Source organism: Anser brachyrhynchus, assembly GCF_964034855.1.
Source record: "Anser brachyrhynchus genome assembly, chromosome: 13".
NCBI classification, from domain to species: domain Eukaryota; kingdom Metazoa; phylum Chordata; class Aves; order Anseriformes; family Anatidae; genus Anser; species Anser brachyrhynchus.
Window position 1 is genome coordinate 3,104,998 of NC_137708.1, and position 22,491 is coordinate 3,127,488.

At 34.0% G+C, this 22,491-nt stretch overlaps 1 protein-coding gene across 1 annotated transcript in view; it reads right to left on the minus strand.

The window, feature by feature from the left end:
- Positions 1 to 975: 975 nt before the first annotated feature.
- CHM (CHM Rab escort protein) overlaps positions 976 to 22,491 on the minus strand; it is a 63,326-nt gene continuing 41,810 nt past the window's right edge. The window contains exons 10-15 of the mRNA XM_080554406.1: positions 17,626 to 17,730; positions 16,700 to 16,763; positions 15,484 to 15,580; positions 11,571 to 11,669; positions 8,087 to 8,253; positions 976 to 3,098 (exon numbers count right to left, since the gene is read on the minus strand). Coding sequence (XP_080410532.1) covers positions 2,895 to 3,098; positions 8,087 to 8,253; positions 11,571 to 11,669; positions 15,484 to 15,580; positions 16,700 to 16,763; positions 17,626 to 17,730 — 736 coding nt within the window. The 3' untranslated portion in view covers positions 976 to 2,894. The remainder of the gene's footprint in view (positions 3,099 to 8,086; positions 8,254 to 11,570; positions 11,670 to 15,483; positions 15,581 to 16,699; positions 16,764 to 17,625; positions 17,731 to 22,491) is intronic.

Here is a 22,491-nt window from a genome sequence, read left to right on the forward strand (position 1 = left end):
TACATAAATCCCCCTGCAATGATAGGAGAAAAGACCCCATAGCCTGCAAGGATCTAAGTTCTAATGATTACCTGTCAAATGGCCCTAAGCATCATCATCACTAGAAAAAGCAGACGTAGCAGCTTCATGGCTGAAAATACTTCCAAAGGAAGGGTAACTAATTGCAGTCATACAGATAAGGCAATGCAATACCAGAAGGGAAAGTGGCATAAAACTGTTTGAATATTAAGGGTTAATTCAATTAACCAAGTTAAAAAGAAAATACTCATTAAAAAAGGAATTCAAACATATCAAAGCACTCCTTCAAAAAAAAAGGTGTGAATATTGTATGAGCTCCAAGGTGCTTGAAGGATAATACAGCTACTTGTTTAAAAATTCAATTAACCTTATCTTTCTTTAACTTGATTTATTAATAATCCTACAGATAAATTGCCAGTTTTTAAAAAGTCATGTTATCTTTTGAATACATCCTGTATGACAAGCCTTAAAAACTACTTCAAATAAGCCTAACCCTCACTTTGTATGCTTAAATCATTTAAAGCAGGAACAAAATGCAGTTCAATGCATGATTTCCGTAAAATAAAAGATCAACAGTCTTATCTACTGCTATTGCAAGTAAGCTATTGGGTACTCAAGTACCATAGGAAAAGCATTTTATGTTTCCATTTGCCATATGAACAAGACATGAAAAACATTTTTTAAGCAATCAATGTAGTGTGAAGTCGTAGCCTACAACTTGTAGATTATTCTGTTTTATCTAAAATCACATTTGCAGGATTATCAAACGTTGCTTCATATGGACACGAAGCTTTACACAAACTACTTGCTATCTTATGTAAACATAATGTCACACATATTAAACTTCAATCCTATTACAGATGTCAGCATGCTGAAGGTGAAGAACAGAATTATCAGAAAGTCTCCGCTAACAAATGAACTGCTTTTCTTGATTAATTGAAAGAAAACACACAAAAATGCACTTGCAAGCAAACCTTTAATTTTCATTGATGATTTCCTTGTAAACATAGAAGATGAAAAATTCAACTATGATCCCCATTACTGAAAGACGAACAGGTACTATGTCCTCCGCTTAGTTCTTTTACAGATTTGCAGATGGTTAAATACAATTACCAGATACTCATGCTTTCCAATAGGCACGAAATTACTGCTAAATAAAGTCTGCTTAATACTATAAATATATGTAACTGCCCAACCACAAGCATCCACAAGTAACTGTTGTTTAATATTGGAAACATTTCAACGACATTTTTCTAAGGACTTTGGGATTATACACACAACGGTGCCTATCCAACAGACAAAGAATGTAAGCACCAATAAATTCATTTCTGAATTGCAAACTGGACAATGTATTATGATGCAAGACGAAATGAAGTTAACCGTATCGGTCATGCTGTAAAAAAATAAATAAATTAACCTTTATGGCACGAAGCCATTTTAAAGGCAGGAACATGCACTGCAAAACTGTACAGAAGTTTGGTTGTGTCAAGTCCAGACAGTGCTGAATATTCATAATTTTATGGCATTTTTATTTACATACAGTATTTAAGTACTGCTAGAACTGTAACTAAGTTCATGTACAAGTTTAAACTGGCTCATAAAAATTCACTGATCTCTATACTTAGACACACTGTTGATATGTTGGGTGTACATTTTAAGGTAAATCCTAAAGTAAATGCTAAATACTTTTCATCATCTAATTTGAAGAATTGTTCAGAAGAAATGCAAGTCTATCCTGGTCATTTACAACAGCGTTCTCATTTTGTAATTCTTCATACAAACTAAACTTATAAATAGTTCAATAAATTTTACTGTATAAATGTTTTATGATTACCATTACAAAACACATCATGTACACCTATCACTCTAGTTTTAATCCTATTAACTGGGATCAATATAAACCTTTGGAATTCTAAATTGAACCTTCTTCTCAGCATGGAAAACCTCAATCATCATCTAAACTTCTCAGACACCATACTTGCAAAAAAAATAATTATTGGCTTATTAGAGGTCCAATGTTGCAAAAAATCCAAGGAAATGTGACAACAGTTATGTTTAGTATATGATTTTTGGTTTTGTTAGGAAGTCTAGCATTAAGCTTAAACTGTGCTATTTTCCTGACTACAGTAAATTAAGCCACTGGTAAAAAATGTCTGATCACGCAACTGCTAAATCTTTCAAAAAAAAAAACAAAACAAAACCATAAAACATTCTGAATGTAAAACAGTTTCCTGTGAAGAACACCCATTGGATTATACTTCCTTCTAAATTATGGCATCAGCTTCAAAACCATACAAGATTTTTTTCACGATACAAATTAAATGATGTCTTTTGTATTCTAAAGCCATCCCAGAGCTGTTAATACTATTGCCTTTAGGTTACATTCCTAAAAAGCACTCTGAAGGACAGATGATGAAGTTTACATACAACTGTTTAATTAGCATAGACACAATGACTTTCAGTAGAAATGTCATACTTTGAAATAGGTGATGGTCTTCTGACTGGTAAGCAAAATTGCATGTTATTTACATTAGTTTTGACTTGCCTGTTTAAAAGATGTCATTCCAAGATGTAAACCAAAACCAAACTCTCTCACAAATGAGTCAATTTTAACATTTTAAATTCAAATGTTTTGTTCTATTATATTTATTTATTTTTAAGCTATAAATACCCCTGGATCTGGTGGACCTATGACTTTATTTAGAAATATCTTAGCTATGAATGAAACTATTTGAATAAGAAACATTATTCAAGCTAAGGAAATAAGGCAATCACAAATAGTAGTTATGGGCTTTTTAAATCTCTTTTTCTTATCCTTCCTCTCTAAAATTTTCGTTTCTTTCAACTGCCTTGTCTACAAAGAGAAGAGAGCCAATTCATTCTTCACTATGTTCTTTAACAGCAGTACTACCTCTGCTACTGCTTTCCTCAGGTGAGGGTTCAGGTTTTGTCTCTGGTGAATTACCGAGTCCAGACTCTTCTGATGCAATCTCATCTTCATCATAAATAATATCTTCTGGATTTGGCGGTGGTGGGCAAAATTCCTCTGTAGGAAACATTTCTTGGAAAATAGTTTCAGCCTATTAAGAAAAATAAACACAAAATAAACTTCACTTTGAAACGTAATACCTTACAGCAGTATTTCGTAGATATTTAAGATTAACATCTGTTCTTTCAGATCAATATTGATTTAATACTTTGGCCTTTTGTAAAAACATAGGAATTGCCATACCTTCTTGCAGTTCTCCAAAAAAATCTTTTCCACTACAAAAATATCTCTAGCTCCAGTCAAACATGAAGAGCTGTATGGGAAGGACCTTGCCATGTCAGGTAAGAGCCAGCTCCAGGTACCACACAAAGCGACCCGCTGCTGCCCAGAGCTGAGCCACTCAGCGTCACTGGTTGTGCCCCTGAGAGCAGATTTAGGAAAGGAAAAAAGCAGCTGTGTGCAGCAGCTGGAAGAGAGGAGCGAGAAGCAGCCCTGCAGCCCCCAGGGGCAGTGCAGCAGGAGGGCAGGAGGTGCTCCAGGCACGGAGCAGCAGTTCCCGAGGCCCGTGGTGGAGCTGGCTGTCCCCTGGGACCCCACACTGGAGCAGGGGCAGAGAGTGACCATGAAGGAGCAGCGGGGATGAAGCCTTATGGACCGACTGCAGACCCCAGGGGAGGTAGAAGAGGGTGGATGGGATAAAGGTGTTTTTAGTTTTGCTTTTAGTTCTCATAGCTTTAGTCTATTAGTGGTAGATTACATTACCTTCCCTTACACTGACTCTGTTTTGCCCATGACAGCAACTGGCGAGTGGTCTCCCCATCCTTATTTCAACCTATGAGCTTTTTTCATCAACTTTTCTCTCCCTGGTGCTGAGCTCCCTACTGGTGTTAAACCACCACAACATCCATAAAGGTTTTCTTTTCCAAGCCCCTAAGCTTCCACGGCAAATGGAGACACAGATCCTGGTTATGTTTTGGGTTTCTTCAGAGTGAGAGGAATATTGCCTCTCAATTTTGTCTATTTAGGAAACTTACGCCCTGAGGATGACCCATGATAAGAGCTCCCACGTAGGAAAGAATACAGTTCATCTTTATATTGATATTTTTACCAGACACTACACTGAAAAAGCTGACAGTAGGGTCAGTTAATGCCAACTGCAAAGGCTGATTACATGATGCGGATTCCTGGACAAGGGGGAATTGTTTTCAGATTAATACATCATTGAGCATGTACCAAACAGCTTTCTGTGATAAACCTCACTGCGCACCAGCAGTGGATTTGTATCACCTGCACATGGATGTAGGGCTCCATTATTAACTGCTCAAATGACCTTGTCTACTCTCGGTTCAATTTAATTTTTCACTCTGCTTCCTAAATTTCACTTTTCCTTACCCATTTAAAATCATTTTAAAACTATTTATATTAGTATATGAAGAAATATATATATATAAATCTATTATCTACTGCAAAAAGATGAGTCTGTAATTTCAAAACCCTGACTAATAAGTAAGTCTGGAGGACAAGGGGATGCAAATATCCTACAAAAGGTTTACAAGCTAAGTTTTTGAAGGTAAGAAAAAGACTTTTGATTTCAAGTTTGCGCTTGCCCTTGACATTCCAAAAACATACTTGAATTACTACATGTAATAGAATACGGATGAAGAAAAGTACCATATTTTGCACTAAACATATGAAAAAATAGAACAAACACTCCATGCTGCATTTCTGAACAATTTTTCAGCCTCCAATTAGGCAGTGACCAAAAACAGTCAAGTAATTATGAGGTTGAACGTGGAAAGAAATTCTCAGTATCTTATCTATGTAGGACATCATGACATTAATTATAATTGAACAATTTAATGGTATAGCATGCTTTCAGGCCTAACAATTTTTTAAGTTAACCTTACCCAGCTGAAGTCATGCAGAATAACCAATAATAATTTAACATCTCCTTCATTACAGCACATTGATATTTATTGTAATTAAGTTAGTAACTACTAAATATTGAAGCAACAATTTAAGTGTACCAGAGCTGTACCAAGTGTGTATGTTTGAATTAAGCATTAAGACATAAGCATGCAAAGCATTTGCAGTTAGATATTCTAATTTATAACTGTTAAACTACTTAAAGTTGAACAAAACTATGTTTTGTTGTTACTATGTTTTGATGGCACATAGAGTAATTGTATGGGCTTTTGTAGCAACATTTACAGAGAACACTACCAAACTAACAGAGCTTGGAAATACAGCATGCTTTAAAAAGTATGAAATCCTTCCAGATAAAGAAAAAAAAAAAAAGGAAACAGGTTAAAGCACAAATATTGGCATGACATCATAATGCTTTCTTATAAACATGAAGATGCCTCAAATCTGAAATAACTCAGGGAACATTGCATACTAATTCAGTACATGACAATTCATGTCAGGTTGTAGAGAGCAAAAAACAGAAAACTGGAAGCAATCTGGAAGAAATCTGTACGTACAGAATTTGAAGGAATCATAAACAGGACTTTACACTTGATTAAGCCTATCCTCAGGGCAAATAAATACAGACATTAAAATTTTAATCAATATTATACTAGAATTTAGAAAACTAAATTAAAATAAAACAAGAATTAAGTCATCTGTATACTGAGATAATCAGTTGTTAGGTTGTGATACCTCACCTTCTAAGTAACGTATCACCAATACAATCAAAGAGCATAACAGAGGAATTAGAAATACTAATGGTAATGAAAACATAAATCATAGGAATTATCACTAAAACAGTAAGCAGAATTGATTAGAGAACTTATATTCAATTTTCCAAGCAATCCCAAGAGTAATACACAGTTTTTTGTTTGTTTTTTTTTTTAGTTATTAATAGCTTTCTCATCCATGAATTTGTAATTATCTCACGTTTAGAGATTTTCACCCGTTGCTAGGAAGATAAAAGGGATTTGGGGGTAGAGGGCACACCAACTTACATTTGTTTTCTCCAATTGTCTGGAGAGTACCTGTACACTAATTGGGAAGGGTGTGTCCTAACTTTGAGTTCTGCTTTATTTTCAGCCCAGTCCTTATTTGGTCCTCACATACACTTCATGTTGGTTTTTTTCTTCATGACTTTTAATTATAAACATGTTTATACTAAATATTTTTCACTCTAAATAGTGACCATGTATTTCAAAATTTAAAACAGGTTAAAAAAAATGTAACTCCTACTCTTTCTGAAAACCACTGTCAGGCTCTTTCAATTGCTTCTCCTCTGAGATATGTCCAGTTAACATCTACCTCACTGACTGCCAACAGATTTCACATGAAGGCAAACTACAGTACTTAGATTGTGTACATACAGCTTGATCTATAATACCACTACTCACCCATTGGTAATAATAGGAGCTCTTAATGCAGAAAAAACAAAGCTGAATACTAGAAATGGTGGCTGTCTGAATTAGAAATAGGCTGTTTTAAAACAAATTTAAACAGCTTTTAACTTGCAGTGTTTCAAGTAACTGTTGAAAAAATCTCTTTAAAAAAAGAATTCATTTACAATTTAAAACTGCTACCATAATAATTGTCTTGCATTATTTTTTGTCTTGACAATCCTTTTGTCCTATCAGGAGGCAAATGGTTTCCTAGTAAAGGAAAACGAAGGGTACTATTAGCCCTTAATTACACTGTTCTGACCCTACAGTTCAGGCTATGTCAGCCTTTACATTTTAAACTCTTATTTTAAGAGGTTTATGACTTACTCATAAAAAATCTTGCAACTAGTTAGAAGATGGCATGCACATTCTCTGAAGAGGGCCATTAAAAAAACAGCTTTAAAAATGAGTAGTGCCAGTTAATCCTACAAAGGTGTAAAATTGTTCTCATACATTAGGTTTGAAAGTACCTTGACATCGCAGTGACTGCTGTGGTACATTTGCCTAAGAATTTATACCTTCCTTATCAAAGCACACCTTTGAATGGAAGAGCAAAGGAGAAGCATTCCTGTACTCTTCTTGTGTTGAACAAGTCATAAACTGCATATTCTCAAGATCTTGTTGTCTTCTGCTCAATAGTAGCGGGGAAGGCACAAACAGATATTTAATGTGCAGTTCCTTGACAATTTCTATGTAACTACCCTTGATGATCTGGTGTTCCTGAGTACTCTGTCTATTGCCAAGAGAGAAGGCAGCTACTTCAGCACTTCTCCATTTACTCTTTGACTAGGGAGCTTCTTCACTTGCTCTTTCAGAGCACTAGTACTGTGTCTCAAAGTGAGTACTGGTCTGTTATGCCTACTACCAGGCAAGTTGCAAGTAGGTCTCAGTTCAGGATTCCACTTAGCTGGAACTACATACATAGACACTGAGAACTTAAAGTCAAAACTGAATGTGATTTGGTGCCAAATACTACCTCAAGATGATGAGTTGAGTGAAATTCCCCTCAATGACATCAGAGACACAATTACGCCATAAATTTTTAATGCAGTGGTACTAAAGCAAAGGGAAGGTAAGCTTAACAGGTAGCTTAACAAGCGAGACTAGTAATTATGTTGTTTTTTTCCCCCCCTTTTTTTTTCTTCCAATACGTTTTGGGTTTGTGGCTGTCTCCTGCAGGTATTGCACTACTTTGACAATTTTTCCAAGATGAACTGTAGATGGGCTTTTCTGATCGACCTTTAATTTATACTGTTTCTCTACTAATTTATCTCTTCTTTAACCTTACAGACAAAAGACTACACATTTTGGGGAGTTATCTTCTGTACTTCTGAACTGACAGTTTTTCCTTTCTACAGTGTTAAAGGAACCATCCTCCCAACATCATCATTTTCAGGTACTGCTGCCTTATAAATGCCCTTTACCTTTTCAGACTAACCATCTACTACTCCTAATGTTACTACACTAACTGTCCTTTTCTGAAGTTTCTTCCATTCTCAATTCCACTGACATTCACTTTGCTTGTTAAGTAAGAATTTTGTGTGTCCAGCTGCGAAGCTTTATAGCTGTATTTGTATTGATTACCTACCATAAAGCAGAATAACCCAGAACAAAAGCATGGACTGTATTTAAAGCTGAAATTCTGCAACCAAAAAAAATTGGTCTGACTAACCTGTTTGACAGCACAGTCATTTCCTAAAGCAGAGTCTGGGCCAGAACAGACATACACATTTGAGGGTAAGCTGCTGTATGAATTTCTGTCGATTCCTGAAGAATCTCTCATGTTGAAGTATACTGCCCAGAGGACTCTGGGTTTTTCCAATTCTTCATTTTCAGTCTCTAGAAAGATTAAAAAAAAAAAGTGTTTCCCATAATCAATGTTTATATGTAATAAAATAAAAACATAATCTAGCATACTAGAAGTCAGTTTATTAACAGGAAATTACATTAATAAACATGTATTTTCAAATTATTTAATTAATTTTACTTTCCATTCTTTTCTGAGGCACTCTTTCATCATAATTCTGTTTTCCATAATTATGCAAACTCTACTTATTCTGTACATGGTATGCCACAGAAGAATGCCTTATCACATAAAGGAAGAGTACCAAGAAGCCTGGGTCTAAATTTAACCACTTTTCACTTTGTGTTATCTAGTTTACTCAGGAAAGACTCCATGTGTGTATGATGGGTTAAATAAGTCCTCCATGGGTTGAACCAACTCAGAACTGCATTCCATATGCAAAGACTTTTTTTTTCATGCGTACTTTTTCCTCCTCATTTAATAGTTTATCTTTGTATGGGAACTCCTTCCACAATGGACCTTTGTATGATTCAAAGGTTGGGCATCTTCAAGCCGATATAAGGAGACTCGACAAGGCTCATGCCTTAAATCAAAGGCATTGTTTAAGGAAAAAAAAAGTAATATCACCCCACTCTCCCTTACTAACTGTAGATAAAGAATTAGCTAAAATCAGAGGCATGCTATTTGAAGTAAGTAGTATGTAAAATCCCTATACTTTGGAAACACTTCTGAATGAAAATAATTGGTTAATTTACCTACACTTGTTGAGGTGTATTGTAACACAGTACAAGTCATTACAAACACAAAATGACCATTAGCTACACTGTGCTTGTTCATCATTTATATATTCTTGTAGTTACTTTGCACATTGATATAATCCCTCTCATATAGGCAAAGAAAAGCTCGGAAGACGAAGGTCACTTTTTAACAGTGCAGAATGCAATGGAAGAATACACAACATAGATTCTGAGCTTAATAGATACTATTTGTTTGGCATATTTGCCATCCCCTTTTTGGTATTTTAGCTCCTCTAAAATAAATGAAGCCTGTAAAAGACCTTGTGAGATTTACTTCTTTCCAAGGAAGAAACTACTAGGTAACGACATTCAAAACAGTATTTTAAAACAGTTGAATTAGAAAAAAAGAGATAAATCTATGCTATTTCTTCAGTATCTGTTTATAACTGTCAAATACTTTAAAAAAATAGGTGCTAACCATCTTGAACAATTTGAAATATAAATTAAATTCATCAGCCTGTGAAAGTCTGAGCCTTAATACAGGGCAAGATGCTCTTTAATATATTTAAAAGTTCACATTGCTCATAAAAGTTACTTCTTCCTCATTTAGGCAGGAAAATGAATGGAGTCCTCTTCTCCAGGTGACTTTGCCTCTTTGACCTGCCATGGCCCAGTGCTCACTTTATCTGGTGATTCATTTTCAATAACTCCAACAGTATTTGTTCTGACATTTTAATTAAAATACGACCACTACCTCATCCTGATGATAAAAAGGCCTATGTGTCAGGGAAAACTAGCTTTTCAGTGCCTCAGTGCACCTGAGGACCCCTATGATCACGGAGTTTCTACAGAAGAATTTCAGTCAGGTTCTAAACAATATATCATTTCAGAACTGGATCACTTTAAACATTAAGATTAATGCCATCTCCCCTCCCCCAATGACTAGAAGACGCTAAACTGCAAGCTAATCTTTTCTTCACCAACTGAGTCTTCAAAACACTTGGCACTGTGTTGAAAATTTAAGATATACTTTAAAGGTTAATGTTTGGAAATTAGCAGGCTTTAAATTAACAAATACAAGCATGAAAAGTGTTTGCAGCATTCCAATCTAATAATGTTTTCATTTGCAAAATGTTTTCTATTTTCTACTTGTAAACAACATATTCGTTTTGTAAAGACAAACTAATTAAAAAAATACTTTTTTAGGACATCAAAATAAAGCTTCCCTTTCCTGTAAGAAGAGAAGTTAAGAAAATGCATTTTATTTAATCTTTTACTTTCTATTTAAAGCAGTTTGCTGTCTAATAAAACAATAAGGTATTTGCTTTTTCATTAAAGGGTAGAAGAAAAAAATTAAAAAATGGGAAAAAACATAGGAAAACAAAATTGCGAGAAGCAGAAACCATCCTTTTATGAAACATTTTCTTGGTTACAGAGCCCTGAGAGGAAAAACAAAGACTGTGTACATAAAAGACTGCCTTTTTTTTTTTTTAACATGAGAAAATTCTACCTGAATACACAAAGTTAGGAGTGAAACTTAAGAGCAACTACTATAAGCAAACCGATTATGTTTTAAAATATATCCAAAACTTACTACTTTGTGTATATACAAACACTTCCACCAACAGCTGAGCATTGATTTCTCATAGTAGAACTACTGTTTACTGCATTTAAGTATAAGCACACTATTTAAAAAAATGCTTTGCCAGAGTTAGAATATAGCAGCAGCTTCAGTGTGCACATTATCTGTTATATGAGCATCTATCAAAAATACAATTAAATTCAAGATCTTGTGATTTAATTTCAAGTGTTTCTGTGAAACTAGCTCAAAGGAACTAGCTCAGGGACAACTGCTTTGTCAACAACAACTCTGTGAAACTGTCCATCTTGAGGTCCATGAAAGTAGCTGGCAAAGTTTCTTAAATGTAGGATCAAATAATTAATTACTGGAAACAACTGGAAATCTGTCTTCCCAGTAACACCACAGTGAACAAAGTCTTTACACTTCCACTGCTTAAAGCAGAATCCAGAGAATTTCAAAGCAGCAAGCAAGGAAGCACTTGAAGACAGAAAGGATGAGTAACAGCTTTAGAACAGGAGAAGGCAAATAAATTCTGCCTAATCTGGCAGCTGGAGGAAAAAAGCAGACCCCTAACTTTTGGGGTTTTGTGATTTAATTAACCCCTAACTTTTGTGGGTTTTTGTGAAGAAACCAGGATAATGTAAAAAAAAAAAAAAAAAAAAAGGGAAGGAAACAAGTGCACAAATACTTCATTTCTCTACTGAAAAACATGCCGAGGAGCAAATATGTTGCCATGTGCTAAAAAAGAGCTAAAATTTAAAAAGGTTCTAGACACTTAAATCTACAGTCCCTGTACACTGAAGTTAAACTACTGAAGAACACTTGAAGCATTAGATCATGAAATATAAGAAACCTGACATTTGCCTAATTGTGATCCCCCTCTGAACACAGATTCTTTCACTCTGAAAAGCTGTCTTCTAAGTAGCAGCTTACCCCATACATTCATCCAGGTGACGGATTCAGACGTTCAGTAACAGATACTTTAGATAAAATGGCAAGCTCTATTTTTTATATAAAATATATTTATTTTTACCTTTTCCTGTTTCAGTATTTAGATGGAATAACTTCTGTACAACAGGCTCTAAATCTTCCCTAGCAGTTTTAGTCGATGGACACGTTAAATGGACTAAATCTGTAAAAGAGAACACAAATTAACTACAATCACCAGTACGCAGATATACAGATGTCACTTAAAATTTTTTAAAAGGCACAGCAGGCTTTTAGAAGTCACTGCTCTTCATATAAATCACTTCCTTTAAAACAGATTAGGGCTGTATTATGGAAATACAGATATACACCATACATATATAGTTGTTAAGAACTTTATTGGTGAACCTTTGCACAAACTTAAAAAGGAACGAAATCTACAGGATTACACATTTTAAAACAGATACTACATTTCAGCTCTTGTCCACATATTTAAAATACTAACTCCTGTTCCAAAGAAATGTTGCCAAATTACTTCAAAACAAACAAAAAGCCAACAAAACACGAATCCCGTATGCTCTCATCCTCCACAAAACACACGAATTATATTAATTCCAACGGAATCTACTCATTCTTCTTCTGAGTTCTTGAGTACACGAGGGATCCATGTCCCAATAACTGTCTTTCACACATGAATCTCACAATTATCTCTCTCCTCCATATAAACTGGTAAGATGAAAGTATAATTTAACATCAGCAGTGCAGACAAAGAGAATATCATTCTATGAATAGATGCCTACTGATAGCAGGAAAAGCAGGAGCAGGAGTCTGGATGAACAAACATCAGTTAAGGATCTCTAGAAACCCCAAGAATATTCTTGAGTACATTCCATAATCCTTGACAGTCCAATAGTTCAACAACATAGTACACCCACAAATACCAGTTCTTTCATCAACACCCTCCAACAACAACTGAATTGGGACTGAGCAGAAATTTGGAATTTTGATTCCGTGCCTGCTTAGGCTACTCAAGCTTACTTCTCGGTGCACTATCTTTCTTCACTGAAGGAAAAAGTCTGAGCAAGACTTCCATTTCTTGTATTGTACTAAACAGTAAATAGGAGATGAAGTGAATAAACGCATATTTTAATTTACTTTTCAAGTGGGCTGGCACTTCGCTATTTCTCTCCAGCCATAAGGACAACAAAAAACATTGGGAACAGAGTCGTGTTTTGGTAAGCCAGACTGAATTTAAAGATAAGCACTGCTGAGCATCAGAGAACTGCTCTGTGATGGAAATTGTAACACACACAATCCCTTGCTACAACATAACAAAGAAGCTCTACAACGTTTTATTTCTCTACCTTTTTACAGGATAGCAGAAGAGTTTTGTGTTTAGGTAAGGGTGAATTTATGCTAGGTGGACAAGTAATAACTTGTAACTTGCAAAACTGATATTACATACTTGATTTCAAGTGGTGCTCTGTATACATAAAAAATCACAAGGCTCAGCAATCCCATATTGGAAAAGATGACATGAAAAGGTTTTGGACTGTAAGATACTTGTGGAACTGTGTAACTGATCAAAAATCAACTTACAGCATGGATTAATCAGTGTCACTAAAGTGAATTTTGTATTTGTGACGATTCACAATTTTGGTTAAATAACACAGATTTGATATTTGGATTTCTTGCTCATGTCTGAGTTTTCATGAAAATAAACTGCTGAACAGCTTCTTCATGGAGCACACTATTCCTTTATTTGTTCTGTTTTGCAAACTAGTGAAGTTGCTGACTCTTAGATAAGATGATCACTCAGTGTAGTTTGACCTCTTCTGTCCCGTTGGTCTCTCACAAGATAGAGCTCTGCTACATTATCCCACCTGAATTTACATCCGTTAATTCAGATATTCAAAAGACACATTTTAAAGTTTATAAACCCACCTAATTGTACTCATTTGCTACTGAACAATTACCTGGAAACTCATCAGTAGTGAAGTATCTGTCAGAGCATCATGATGTCGAGCCTATCTTTGTACAAATTCACGGACTCATTTGTTTTCATCACAATATATTTTTGATCAATTTCATAGCGAAGTACAGCTATGATGTTATTTCAAATGAATATGACATTTTCCTTTTCACTCTGAAACCCAGCTGCATTTGTTTCATTATTTCATTCACAAGTACACCAGAAATGTCTTGAATGATTTTTTTGGCCCCAGTTATGCTACAAAGTTTGACAAGGACTCCAAGAGGGTCAGAATTTTAACCCTTCCTGCTCTTCCTTTGGATTGTATGCTAACACACACAAAATCACCTTCAAACACTAATACTCATTTTTGAATTTAACCAAAATCAAACTTTGTATCTAAAAGGCGCATGTGCTAAAAAAAAACACAACAAAGGCAAATGAAAACAGGTGGCGATAATGAAACTCTCCCTGTATTGTTAACTAAATGTTTACAACTCCAAACACTGTAATACAACCTATTCTTTCCTCAAAAAAAAAAAAAAGAATCGCTATAAATCACTAAAGTTCACATGATTTACTTCCTATAAAATCTTTTTTATTACCTTTAAGGTTATGGCTATGAGTTACAGTCATCAGTATATATTTTGATTATATTTGATTTACTCAGGTATAACTGCATTAGTTACAGTGGTTGCCAACATTTGTCTTCAAGTAATTCTTCTAGCAAGAAGAACGATGAGTTTAGTTCATGATTTCATCATTACAGTCTCAATTTTTAGGGCAAGTGAAGGAGTTTGGTTCCACTCAACTGGCAATACAGATTATGTGCCTGTCATTTATGCAGTGTGATCAAAGCGCAGATGTATTTGTATACTTATCTTAAATAATTGTTTGAAAGAGAAATCAGTCAGGTTAAAACCTATTCACAGATAATGATGTAAAAATTTAAAAAATATATTTATATAAATTTATGAAATAGTGCCCTTTACTAAATAACAACTATTTCATTTATATACATGAAGACAAATTTCATTAAAGAATGTAATACATTTTTTATGAAACTGAAGGAAAATGGAGAAAATTAAGTAACACAAACTTAATTTTTCAGCATTACAAAAATTCTCATGAAACTAATAATTACATCTGTTTAGCATGAATCCTTTAGTTTCACATCCTGGCATATGCATTGTATAAACCCTTAAAAAAAGTAAACCTGCTATTTAAAGGACTAAATATTAACATTATGCTTTACGGCACTGAATTTCTTAATTGCAGATTTATCACTTTATCACAAGTAAGAAATATAACTTTGAGTGACTTAATCATTTAGTTCACTCTTCTTTCATATGCAAATACCTGAGTTCAGGCCTGGGTACCAGTAAAATAAATTGGTCATTATTACAATTTATTACTCTGTTGTTGTTGTTAAAAAGTGTTAGTCAGATGATGTCTAATTCTACTTATATTCCAGAGTGCCCCAGTCTTGTAATCTGAGTAACGGAAAGCAAAAAAAAAAATAGTTTGGAAAGAAAAATAAGTACCCCATATGACTATTTTGTTGCTTATCTCATCTATTTGAAGTTCACACAAAATACCAACAAAAGTCATAAAGCTCTGTACTTATAAAACTCTTAATGGAAATACTGGGAATGTCCCTTCAAAAAGGTCATTTCTTAGACAGAATTAGAAAATCCAATGCAGAATTAAACAATAATAAAGTTCTTAAGTGCATTTTTGTATCTTTTCCTCAAACAAATCATGATGCACTCCTTAGAGTACAAGACAGAGAGTGTAAGCTTAGACATAATCTTACCTCTGCCAAACCTTTCAGAAATTAAAAAGCCCCAAAACGTAGTGTACTTCAGGTACTTCAGCTAAGGTAATCCATTTTCAAACAAACTCTAAGGACATGTCATCAGTAAGATTCACGTGCTTTAAATTATTACTATTTTTAATGGAAAGATTTATTATTGTATAAGTGAAAATAAATATACTAGTCTAGTAGGAAGTAATACAGTTAAGAGAACATATATCCCATACTTACAAGTGTCCTTCATGCATGTCATAGTTGAGGAACACAACTCAATGACACAGACTGCTGGTTGTCCTAGATCCACTGGAGGCACTGTCAAAATGGAAACCTGCCAAGCAGAAAGAGAAGAGAAAATTCTGAATATCACACTAATTTTAAATGTAATGTCATCTATGCTGTATTAACGTACACTGAAATGTTACAAACTGCAACTCTAATATCCTATGAACTGCTTAATTAAAAATGGCTATGCACTGTACTGCAAGTAAAACACAGTATTAAGAATACCATAGGTAATTATTAGACCAATAGCCATATAGCACAGTTTGGAATATAAAAGATTTAGGATACCCAGACATATGTATACAAACATACACATTGATTTGTGGAAAGCTATTGAAAGATAAACCTATTAAGTTTAAAAATCTTTATGTTTTTGCAAAAATAAAAAGATTACCTAAGCCTCACACATATTTACCAATAAATTCATACCTAGGTATATGTATGGTCACAGAAACCTGTGTATGTGCTCAGTCACCTGCAAAAGTTTATCAATCCCATAAATATGTATTTCTGCAACATATATAAAAAGCTCTCGAGGAGCAGTTGTTATTCCCATATATACAACCCATGATGCATGTGTTTCTTTTACGAAACAGAAAACCCTGTTGGCAAGAGCATTGGTATGTGAGAATGAGAGTACTTTAATGCAAGACTACTAGTAACAAGATTTAGGAAGGACAGGCTTCTCGTCTGTATTCTTATTCTGTAGATAGTATTTAACCTGTAAAAATTAATGGAAGCACACAGGCAGTGTACTGAAAAAAAAACACAACACAGACCGCAGGCCTTAATTCTAAAGGGTATTAAAGATTGACAAAGCAGAAACATTTGAAGAAGGATCTGAATATGTATGAAAGGAATGTCAAGCTATAAAAGTGAATGTTATAAAACAAAAATGTTCGAACAAAGCTTAGACAAGAAACTGCGTTAATTACCATAGCATCAAACAACAGAGAAATCCAAGTCATTGAACTACAATAGAGTAAAATCACGAGCAGTTTTAGAGAAACTAATGAATTAAACAATTATCAGTAGAGATTGCTGACCAAAAAGCTTGATTCAAGCAGAAACCAATCCATAAACTAATTCATAACACTTAAACAACAGTTTAAATATCAATACATACAATTCATAAAGAAGTAAATGATACAAAATTGGTATATACCTGCTGCTCTGAATCTGTCTTTAGTACAGATTGATCTGTAATGAGCACTGCTCTGGAGATCTGCCTACAATTAAAAAATAAATAAAATTGTGGTATTGAAACATAAAAAATTGCAATTTGGATTCAGAGTTTTGGCAATTCCAAATTATGCATAATACTGTGGGAATGTTATTTAAGCATACAATCTTTATTAGTATGATTACTGGTGAGACATTTTGCCTGTTGATAAAGTAGGACCACATCTGGAACATTAATATACTATTTTAATTGACAAAAATAGATGAATTAATGAGTCAGTGCCATTATATAAAGCAGCATGAATATCCTTCCGATTTAAAAAATTATTTTATTTTATGAAGATTAGTAGCAGCATGTTAGAAGACTTTTTACGTTCCAAACAGCACAGGACATTTTGAACTAATGGGAAATATACTACAGTGGGGTTCGTGAATTCAAATCTCTACTCTTCCATGGCCTATAATTATTTCTGCATTGCACCTTTTACTATAGTTTTATTTTCATATCTGCAGTATTTTGAGGACAAAGGCACCATATGTCCAATGCTTTTGGCAACAACAACAAAAAACAGAGAAAACAAGGACTTTTTATTTTTCTCTATACCTGAACAAATTTAAAGAAAGAAGAGCAAAAGCACCTGCACCCTCTAAGCACTTTTTAACAAACGTGAAACCCCTAATGCACCTACTAGATTTTTTAAAAGGAAAAGGAAAATATGATTTAGACGAGCCTTTAAGGAAACATAAACATAGAAAATACATTATGCTCTCAAGTATATGCAAGGAAGACGAAAAACTATGCACAGAACTAAGCTATGCTGCAAAGATTAAGCAGGAAACAATCTCTTTAATTTGCACTGTGCTCTTTTGTTTTAAGAGACATAGTACGTTTACTGTTTTGCTACATACCTGTAACATACATTTCTGCATACGCTCTCTGAAAGGTAACTGTCTTCCACAATAAAATAGTTGGCACTTATTCTTTGTCCAAAATGATCAATAATTGCTTTGCATCTGTTAAAAAATTTGAACCAAACTAATAAACTCAGATATAAAGTAACAAAAGTATACACATTTTTCAATTTTGAGTTACACAGAACATCATTTATGCGGGTCAAATGATCTGTACACATTTATCATGTGAACCTCTAAATACACATCTGAAATTGATAAAGAAATCATATATTTATACATTCTACATGGTATATATGACATTTTTTACATACAATTTCACTAAACAATAATATTAGAACATTAATAAAGTAGCCGCTTTTTAAGGAAAACAAAACATGAGCTAGTAACACTGCTATTTGCTTGTATGTGAAAATGGCGTCAAGTTTCACAGTTCACAAAGCGTGGAAAAGTCATACTCATAATGATTTTGTAGGTGTTACCCTAACACGGTGTTATTCCTGCCCCCCACCCCAGCAACCTTTACCAAAGGCAAGTTTATTTTCCTAATAATTGACAAATAAAATGGTAAATTAATTTAAGAGATGTAAGAAAAGATCTGTGAGAAATGTTTGCATCAGACTTTCCCGGAGAACTTTTCTAAGCTTCTAAGATTGTATTATTTGTGGTTAAATATAACATTTATCTCTAAGTTACAAACAAAAAGGGTAACTGCTTTAAGAGCAGCACAAATGTTCTTAATAGATACTGTTTGATTGCATTGCAAATGTATTCAGTCATTTGCCTCAGACAACACTTGAAAAGTCAAAAACAACCACCCACCAAAAAAAGCCTCTCTGAATGTATGCAAGTCAAAATGATACGAGAATAATTATATGTTGTGACATTAGTATATAAATTTTCAAGAGACAAGTGTACATAAAACAGATTAACATTAATAAATGGTAGAGAAATGCCAACCATAGGAAACAAATTATTCAGAGAGCTTAAATTGAGAACAGGATACAAATTCCCCATTTTAATGGGGAATTGCATAGAGGTACTAACTAAAACCAGCCTCTACTGCTGATTCCTCTACGGATAACTGTATTCTTGTTATATTCATTACTCAAGGTTACACTGTGATTTGTAATCTGTTTAATTGTAGCTGTTTTACTCAAACCGAGAGTTGCAAACATTTTGAGAAAGCCCTGCAGGTTTAAATAGCACCTATTTTAATGAAAGTGTTTTACTATCTGAAGTGTAAGTAAAATATGTTCACTACAATTTCTTTCTTTATAACTTGTATCCATCTTCTAAGGGTCTTTAAGGCTTAATACTGATTTCTGAGACAATATTTTAAGATTTTTCTGTAACTTCTTCAGAAAATTTACTGTAAAAATCGAGTGAATTAGCTTTACCTAACATATGCTTGATATGTGAGTTACTGTGGTGTTTTTTTTAATTAAATACTTCTGAACCAGCATCTCAATTTTTTTTACACACATGCATACACATGCATGAGCAACATGTAAAACATCAGCAGGATGCCTAACGGAGATCCCTTAAAAGATTTAAATGTTTTATTGCAGCACAATTCCTGTATAAGTAATTATGTGACATGCAAGTTATGCCTTACAAATAAACAAGACTTTTGTAGCTTCAAGTTACTCATTAGCTTCTGTGCTCAGAAGGGTCTATACAACTACAGAAGATGAGAACGAAACGTAAGTAAGTAACAGCAGCCAGTCGTCACTAGCCTTAGCAGCGTTAGGATTTCACTGTTGCTTCTTCTAGTCAAAAATGAGAACTGAAGAAGGGTGCAGGCTATGCTTATGCAAAAATGTGAGAAGTTAATAACAAGTAAGGAGAGTTGTATAAAACTTCTAATGCCTGTTTCGTAGGAACCTGGATGCTACATAATACACCGACATTCAAATGCAGCAGGTAACTTGCAAAGCAGTAATTAAAAGTCTAATGGTACAAGTATTGTTTAACTGGAAACATGCCGTACTTTTTGCACACTTCAAATCGCATTCTGTTCAACATGTGTTTGTGTTTCTCTTGCAACTTTAAGAAGTTTTTTCTGAACGTTAACCTGATTTCTTTCTCAAGCACTCATTTGAATACTGCAAATAAACAAGGAAGTCAAGCCGCTACAGTTCATATCTAATTATAACCTTTCTTATTGTTTATGAAACAATTTCCCCTGCCACCCCCCTAAACATTATCGAAGGGGAAAGGTTGATTAAATGTCATGTTATATCACTCAAAGCCAGCAAAAGCAACTACACGCTTTTTATTTTCCTGCTAAGTGTTGTTTCCTCTCCTTTGTTCAGGAATAGCTATCGGGTCATACACTTGATAAGATTTTAAACAGAAAAAGAGATAATGCTTTTAATATCAGTCTCCACTTTACTTCAAAGGATGATGCTGAGAAAATTTCTTTCAAGTACTGCTTCCAAATATGGAAGACACTTATGCACTGACATTATCAGGTCTCTGTCATCTGATATGTGTTGGGACAATGAATCATACAGAACCCTCCATTGACCTTCTTTCAATGTGTCTAGATAAAAGGATGAAAATTAGAATCCATCTCCTTGCAGTGCCACGAGTTATAAATGTACTTTATAGGGCTCATTATCCAAACTAATGGACTAAGGGCGACATCCTTGAAATGGACTTACCAGCACTGACAAAGCCAGTATGCAATATTTCAAGACAGATATGTAAATGACTATGTGTTTGCTATATCTTTTTATTACAGACATATAAATTTCCATTTATCATACCTTTTCCATTTTTGAGACAGAATTATTTAATTGGAAATGTATTTAAAAAGTGATCAATATAAAATGTCTACCATTAGTATTAATGCAACCCATGTAATTTAAAATAATCTAAAATTTATCAGATAAAGTCAGATAAATGATGTACAATAAAAATGAGAAAATAACAAAAAAGAAAACAATAACCATGAATACATTCAATTTGCTTTTTCCTCAATCTAATCAATGTGATGTATTTTTTTATTTTCTAATGAAGCATCAGAGTTCTATCAAGAGTACAGGATGTTCTGCTTATGTATTAGAACACCAGACCTAATCTGATACGATACCTAAAAAAACAGAAATTTTCGAGTGACTTAATGAAACTTTAAAACAAGTATGTCTAAAAGTTTGCATACTTTCATGTTGAATTCCCTGAATATTACTTTCATGAACTTTAAAAACGGCTATGGCAACGTGATTAAAATAATTGGGTGGTTCAGGACAAAAAAATCTACTGCTCTCTCTATATACAATTACGTGTAGTAAAAAAAATAAAAAAGCAGTTCAACTAGTTATTGAATTGGTTCTTACTTCTCTTGAGCTGGACATAATGTCAGCCAAGTCTGGAAAAGAGCTGAAATGACCTATGGTAATATTTAGGGTTAAACCAAAACTCTAAATGAACAAGAAGAAGTTTGAGAAAAAAATCAAGACTGTATTTATATTTTTTCCCTACTTGTATTAAAGCACATATATTAAAGATACTAAAAAACTAACTGCATGAAGATACTGATGAAATTTGGAAGCCTATGGGAGATCTTTATAAAATAGTGATGAACATTGCATAATTTAACTATGTCTATTGTTCTGAGTTTAACCTTCTTGCGGTCAAGATAAGCTGTCTCAAACTACAGGGACAGCTGTGGTAACAACGAGATATGAATTTGCCTATTAACAACTACTATTAATGGCCTGTTGACTCAAAAGCTCAGTAACTCATGAATACCCTCATTAACAATCTGACAGATGATTTCTAGTAGGCAAAACACTGCAGCCTGAAGAGGAAACAGAGCTGGCACGAGAAGGGAATGCACAGTAAGGAAAGAGAGAACATGAAGAAAGAGAAAGAAGGGAAAGGAAATAGTGATGATCTTAGCAAGAGAAATGGTTAGTTTACTACGTAACACTAAGGAAGAGACTTTTCACAAGTAAACAGCAGTACTGCATTCTGGTGAGAGAAAATAGAAAATAAAGAGAAAATATCCCTTATGAATATCTGGATAAGAAAATACACTTAATTCAAAGAAACTTGGCTTTTGAGTGACATTTTTACTATGGTGAAAAGGATGTTTAAGACTTTTTTGAATGATTAGGAAAAAAAAAAGTTATATGATCCTGTTGCTGAAAATACTTTGTTTTAGCTACTAGTACCATGCTCTCAAAGAAACAAATATGCAGTGAAACTGGAAAGCAAACTAGTACACTGATCATTTAATTACTAATATTCCTAATAAAATGTTCCTACATATCTTATAGCTTATTTTCCAATATTTGCTGATGAATTTTTTCAATTACAGCTGGAAAAAAAAAAAGACTCCTAAGAGCTAAAGTCTGCAGGTAGAGTAAGTAGTAACTGATAAAATGTATGCAACAGAAACCATGACAAACTACAGAGGTATGAAAAAATTGCCACTATGGAAAAAACTATGGGTTGCCTTTTCCAACTTTACACCTGCCTACAGGCCTGATATTGTAAAAGAATTTATCCTAGGATAAGAGGGCAGCATAGTTTATGACAACAATCTACCTAAAAACTCATTAAAGTCTTTTCTCTTGGAGTGACATGCATTATCAGCAAAGATTAATCTGATGAGTCTTTAGGTGAGCTCCATTTTTAAAAATGCAATAACAGAGGGCTTTGTTGTCATCTGATGAAAATCAATTAGAGTAGGTAAGGCCACAAGGAAAACTAACATCACTCATCACCAGCCCCCCGGCAGCTGAAATGATTTGTCTTCCAAGCTTGGGTGATCAGGAGCTGTAGTAATATCACAGGGAAATTAATTTAGTTTCTATATTCTAGACCCACTTTCCTTGTTCTGGAGGACCT